A 7,024-nucleotide genomic window follows, 5' to 3' on the forward strand; every position below is an offset into this window, starting at 1 on the left:
ATCCGTGTTTGAATTATCCTCAAAGGTCATAAAAGGGTTCCTCCTCACAGATTGCGGTCAAGTGTGAAAAGTCATATTTTTTCCTGTTATTTCTAGTTAAATGGCAGATCGCTGTTTTTAGTGGAATCAAGCGGAGTAGTTCCAGGTTATACTATACCAGTGGAAGAGTTAATATTCAGATTATCGGTGACCGAGGTGAATCACAGTTTACATATCTAGGTTCACAATTCGGGGAACACAGAGAACGAGAAGATGTGATCATCTTCACGAGAAATATTGGAAAACCTAAAACTGTAAAAATAAAACTCGAATCAGGAGATAGAGAAAAATGGTGGTTGCTAAAACAAGTAAGTTGTCAATAAGTCCTAAACTGCTCGTAATGTAGGTCAACCTGCTCATTATGTAGGTCATCCTACTCGTGATGTAGGTCATCCTACTCGCGTCGCTATCTGGAATCGAGGATCATCAGTGATTTACATTTTACAGGTGAATTGATTGAAATAATCAATACAGGTTCCCCTTGCCCTCCTTCCCCCTCTCCCTCTCATTGTCCTCCTCACCCCTCACAATCTCCCCTTCTACTCTACCCTCCTCACACCCTCTCATTTCTCACTCCCTCACCTCCTCACTAACTCTCTCACCTCCTCACCCCTCACACCTCTCTCAGGTTTTTACAATCTACCTCTGATTTTCTCGTTGTAGTTCACAATGTTCTCCAGTAAGATTTTCCCGAATCAACAATTTGTCGCTAACACAACAAAAACGATGTCAGACTCAACCACCAGCACATACATTGGATCGAATCAAGTGGCTGTTATTGAGTTAAAAACTGTAGAATTTGGTGAGTACCACAATGAGTACCTCAAGTTAAACACTGTAGATTTTGCTGAGTAGCACAACCTGTAAACCTGCACAGTTGTGACTTCTTAAGCCCGAAAATGGTTGCGTAAGTTGTTAGTTTGTTTGATTGTGTGGAGTTGAATCTAAGTCCTGTAGCTTGAACTTCAGTTAAAACACGGCGGCGCCGCGAGTCGAACCATATTCAAAATCGATAATATATATTTGTAGGACCATCAGCAGTGACACAAGTTACAGAAACCACCTCAACGTCAAGTGAGTTATTTTTACAGAAGGTTTAAAAAGTGTACAATCAATTGGTTACATGAGCCCCTTGCAGGTTGGGTTAGGTACCATTTGAAAATTGAACAAACATATATATTTATATTTGTAGGACCATCAACAGTGACACAAGTCACAGAAACCACCTCAACGTCAAGTGAGTTATTTCTATTGATCACCAAAGTTTTAGAAAGTGTACATTCATTTCATGCGAAATAAATACCCTGATTAAAGCATTTTACTCTTTAAACTTTTTTGAAACAAAAATGCCACGAAAATAATGAATTTGAAACTGTTGACATACAGTTGAGTTTTATATAATTGCAGATTCTAAAAATGCTGGTCCTGCGGACACGGTGGCTGGTTTCTGGGCAACAGTTGGCAGTGCAATCGGTTTCTCAATTGTGATTGCAATCGTTATCGTAGTAACGGTCGTGTTGTATGTACACCGCAGAAACATGTATAACAGAAATACTACTGGTTCGTTGTTTATATTTTACAGGGGGTTTGAGAACTCGTCACTCAATGTCGTAATATTGCTGTATATACAGTTTTAGCAGCATCAGAACCAATTGAATATTCCATGCATAGATTATTCTTATATCTAGAGATTGTCTATACTAGTCAGGAACCCGATAATGATGCTGATGATTCATACAAATGATGACTTATACTTAGTATATTGAATTGGAAATATGAATTTGTCAGACTCGAAGACTATCACCAAATATTTATGTTCTAGGCAAAACATAGACGTGTGGAATTAGCCCTAAGCAATCATCACAGTCGAGTGGTGACCAGTCAGGTCTGATGACCTGATTACAATACCCGATATCATTCTATCATTTGGTCCTCAAAACTTCTTGTAATAGAACGATAACCACACTCAAACGTGGTGAACGGATAATATGATAAAATCCCACTATTTACAGATTAAAAGAATTTTAGAACAAGAATTTATTTATTCAATCTAAAATATATAGAATACACGACGTTTCGATCTCAGACACCCGACGATGATCTCTAGGGTGAGATTGAAACGCCGTGTATTCTATATATTTTAGATTGAATAAATAAATTCTTGTTCTAAAATTCTTTTAATCTGTAAATAGTGGGTTTTTATCTTATTTTCTTGTCTTACTCTTAATAACTGGCAACCATATGAACCGTAAATTAACTATAAACTGTAGGTTCTAATCCGTAGATTTGGCTAGTGCAGTGAACAGTTCAGTACTAGTACCGGTACTAGTCCTTCCATTATTCCGAAACAAACTATTCCTAAAACTCATCGAGTCCTTGACCTGAAAGAGTTTACTGTTGATGAGAAATACGGTGAAACTCTTAGAGTGAATTGAATCAGAACTAAGAATTAGGAGTAAAAAAATAGAGATGACTTCAGTAATGTGACGACTGATCCAAATGACAACTTACACTTAGTAAATTGAAATAGAAATACAAATTGAGACTCAAAATAGAGAGACGACGGGTTGTAATGTTGCGATGATTTCACTGAACTGTTAAATATTCGTCTATTTCTTTTTTCAGGTGTGGTTTCTGAACCGGATGTCGTTTATGAATGTTCTGTTGGCGCTAGTGGTAACTCGTGTTTTAACATGTTTGAAATGACGTAACTGACTCTGTAGGAATTCTCCGTGATAACGCGATATTTCTCTGTGTTTTGTAGCTCGGATCGACAGACGAACTGTTCCTCCATCTACTCCAGCTGCTCCATCTGCTGCTGGTGTCGGGTTCATTGAAGAAGGTGCGCGCGCAGGTCTTCGCGTCCAACCAGAATCCGTTTCGAATTTTTTAAACCGATTCTATTTCTGAAATGTGTTTTTTATTTCTAGTTGAGAATGTTGAAGACGATGATTTCACGGCTGGAAGTGTTGATATTGAGGTTTGTATCGAACCCTCCCGATCTAGATCCACCTACACCCCCTCAATCTATAGCGTCGAGCCACCCCCCCCCCCAATCTATAGCGTGGAGCCACCCACACCCCCTCAATCTATAGCGTGGAACAACCTACACCCCCTCGATCTATAGCGTGGAACCACCCACACCCACTCGATCTATAGCATGGAACCACCCACACCCCCTCAATCTATAGCGTGGAACCACCCACACCCCCTCGATCTATAGCGTGGAACCACCCACACCCCCTTGATCTATAGCGTGGAGCCACCCACACTCCCTCAATCTATAGCATGGAGCCAACACTTCAACAATCTGAAGGGAATGCAAGTTTTTGGCTGAGGGGGTGCAGGGTTTCGACTGAGGAGTCCACACTGAGGGGTGAGGGGTCCACACTGAGGGAGGTGAGGGGTCCCGACTATCAGGCTGTTGATACCCGCATAAATTGCGAGATAATTAAACATCTTTTTTTTCTTCAGGATATCGGTGAAGATGGGACGATCTATGCACGACTAGACAACATGTCCCGACCGGACCCCGCGAGGCTTCAACCGAGCACCTCTAGGGGGCGTACTGCTCCACGAGTGATCCTAGGCGCCGAGGAAGATGTCGGATTGTACGGTGAATTAGACTTCAGTCGACCTGCGATACCTTTAACAGAACTAAACAACCACTGAAACCAGTGAATTATAATCTGCCAATCGCGACAATCAATTCCTATTATTTTTAATTTTCTTTTCTCATTTCTTTTTTGTGTTATTTGTTTTTTCTATCTATTATCTGTAACTATTTTTTATTTTTCGGTCAGCTGTCCCACTGTATGTTTTCCCACTGATATATTGTAAGATTTTTATGATGATCATATAATCATATTCTGTCTTAGAAAACTGATGTATAGGATTATACTATGTCATAATTTTTGCAGGAAATAAAGTAATAATAATAATGATGATAATAGGCCTAATAATAATAATTTATCCAAGTAGAATTTTATAAAAATCAAGACATCATATTCTTTAGATAATAAATGAATTGTAAATAAGTATTTATCTGTCTAATATTGGTGTGTTTGTAATACGTTTCTAATGTTTGTTTATGACTGTGCAGGAGTCAGTTGCCTCTAAGTTGGTTGTTATAGTTAACCAGTGGATAGTTGACTTTTGATAGTGACAATTAAAAGTTTATTGTTACTATGTATGCTATTTATCCACCGGTTATCTTTATCCATCTTAACAAGCTGCTACAGCCTCCGCCCCCCTCCCCCGGGCCAGTTGCGTAGTCATAACTTGAGTCCAAAAGTGGTCTTGAATCGTAAGACTGGTCTTAAGTTGTTAGATTGGCTATAGAACTAAGTTGGTCTTAGACTGGTCTTAAGTTGTTAGGTCGGCTATAGAACCAAAATGAGCTTAGAAAGGTCTTAAAGTTGTTAGATTGGCTATAGAACTAAGTTGGTCTTAGACTGGTCTTATGTAGTTAGATTGGTTATAGAACCAAAATGAGCTTAGACTGGTCTTAAGTTGTTAGATTGGCTATAGAACTAAGTTGGTCTTAGACGGGTCTTAAGTTGTTAGATTGGTTATAGAACCAAAATGAGCTTAGACTGGTCTTAAGTTGTTAGATTAGCTATAGAACCAAAATGAGCTTAGACTGGTCTTTAGTTGTTAGATTGGCCATAGGACCAAGTTGGTCTGAGACTGGTCTTAAGTTGTTAGATTGGCTATAGAACTATGGTCTTGGGTCTAAGATTTTATCTTAAGACTGATTTTAAGTTTATGTCAGATTGGCTGTAGAACTGGTCTTAGACTGGTTGAAAGTCTAACCATGACTATGCAACCGGCACAGAGCCGTCGGTAGGAATTTTTCAGTGGCAAGGCTTATTTCTGAAGGGGGGTCTGGGGCCCTCCCCTAGAAAGATTTTGATAATTCAATCCCCGGAGATGCGTTTTGGGGCCATTTCATGGTCTCATTCATAGAAACATGAGAAGTCGTGAGCCAACCACCTAGTACAGAGAACGACGAGCTGCTACGCGGTACAGCGTGCTTTGAAAAAACTTAAAGCAAAAGAGTGGGGCGGCTTTGGCCGACCCTGCCGCCCCTGTTCCGACGGCCCTGCGGCAGCTGGATCCAGTTCCACTTTTCGCGGTTAAATCTTAAATGTTATGATAAATCTCAGCACTATGAAACTGGATCAATATTTTCATCATCTAACCCGCGGGTTACATATGTATTTTCATTGATTGTATGAACTAAAAAGGAATGAATTAATTTGAGAAGATAATTTGAATATAACCATTAAACAGTCGTTAGCGTTTTATTTTTTTTGTCGTTTTGATGACGTCATGGATATCTTACGGAAAACCCAGTCTCATGGAAGAGGAGTTTGCATCTTGACCCCTCCAAATTTGGTGACTTTCTACATACATTTATTTCACCGTACGGTGCTGCCGCTATACTCCTTGTTAGCGGGATTTTCATACACTAACGCAAGTCGACTCTGGCAAGCAAGGGTTATGGAGTATAACTAGAGAGCACGTCGATTGCCAGAGTTGACTTACGTTAGTGTATAGAAAAAACCGCTAACGATGAGCATCAGAGCCGTCGGAAGGAATTTTTCAGTGGCGAGGCTTATTTCTGAAGCATTATGAGAATGCCGGTTTGCTAGCGTATCTATTTAACACCCGTATTGCTCGGGTTAGTTTTACTATCAACGGGTGGCGCTGTATGTAAATTTCACATAAATCAACGACTTTGGCTATTAGCGGTACTTAAGACCACTTGAAAACATCATAGTCAATTACGCGGTAGTAGTGAAAATAAAAAGTTACAGTTCGGTGTACAGCACCATAGCACCCATATAATACCACATACATTTTATTCAGACTAAGGACTATTAGTTAACACTGATCTTCATTTCCATTAATTAATGATCTGTTGAATTAATAAGTAATCCAGTCTTTCGGTGTTCGAGATAAAATGCCCGCAAAATAAGAACTAACGAACCAAGGCTGACCACAAATTGCCCAACAGATAGATTTAAAATTTTTGGAAACGTTTTGACAAGTACTGGCTATATAGGCCCTAGTAAATTATCTGTTTTGCAAACAATTAAGTTGTTTGGTGTCAAATAACTAGATATGATGTGGACATTAAATTAAAAATTGTTTAACTGACCAATGCTTGACCAGTACTGACCAGTTACCACTAACTAGAACCCACCATAAGTAATTTATATGTTTAGTAAAGCAATAAAATCGTGTTTGGGCGTCGAGCTACTAGATACGATGCGGGCTATGATCTAACAACTATTTAACTGACCAATATTTTACCAATACTGACCTTAAAGTAATTTGTTTATTCTAGAAGCAACACAGTCGTGTTTGGTGTCAAATAATTAGAAATGGTGTGGGCTTTCATCTAACAACTATTCAAGTGACCAAATATTGACCAATACTGACCACATAGCTATATTTATCTGTTTCGGACACAACTTAGTCGTGTCTCGTATCAAATAATTTCATTCGGTCTGAACGTTAATATAATAACTCTTTTACCTGTACAAGCTACACCAGTACTGTCTAATTACCGATTAAATGTTTTTAGAAATAACACGGGGTATTGCCTGAATCCTTCGTCAGTACTACTCTTATTAAATGTGTCGTTTTAAAAGTCTTGTCCAATTTTTATTGTAGGAAGCGAGCTAACTTTGAAATTTCCCACTAAATGCAAAAGATTTTTACGTAGGGTTTTGAAAGAACAACGTTTCGATTTGTAATTGTAACGTGCGCATTTGAGCCTGTAACGTGCACATTTCACTAGTGTGAACGTGCGTATCGGTACCAACATACGAAACTTGTCAAACTTTTGCGTTCAAGACGTTTAAACTGAACACTAAAGGAGATATTATATCATATCATATCATATCATATCATATCATATCATATATATATGAATAATGAATAGATGGAAGATAATGTAGTAGTTTTGAATGTT

At 38.8% G+C, this 7,024-nt stretch overlaps 1 protein-coding gene across 1 annotated transcript; it reads left to right on the forward strand.

Moving 5' to 3' along the window:
• The first annotated feature begins 630 nt into the window (after window positions 1-630).
• Window positions 631-4,163, forward strand: LOC141909709 (uncharacterized). Its single transcript, XM_074800292.1, has 8 exons — window positions 631-841; window positions 1,069-1,113; window positions 1,232-1,276; window positions 1,447-1,599; window positions 2,665-2,715; window positions 2,804-2,881; window positions 2,970-3,019; window positions 3,514-4,163. The coding sequence occupies exons 1-8, from the start codon at window positions 709-711 to the stop codon at window positions 3,709-3,711; spliced, it is 753 nt and encodes a 250-aa protein (XP_074656393.1). The 5' UTR covers window positions 631-708; the 3' UTR covers window positions 3,712-4,163.
• Window positions 4,164-7,024: the final 2,861 nt, after the last annotated feature.

Source organism: Tubulanus polymorphus, chromosome 8, assembly GCF_964204645.1.
Source record: "Tubulanus polymorphus chromosome 8, tnTubPoly1.2, whole genome shotgun sequence".
In the NCBI taxonomy this organism is placed as follows: domain Eukaryota; kingdom Metazoa; phylum Nemertea; class Palaeonemertea; order Tubulaniformes; family Tubulanidae; genus Tubulanus; species Tubulanus polymorphus.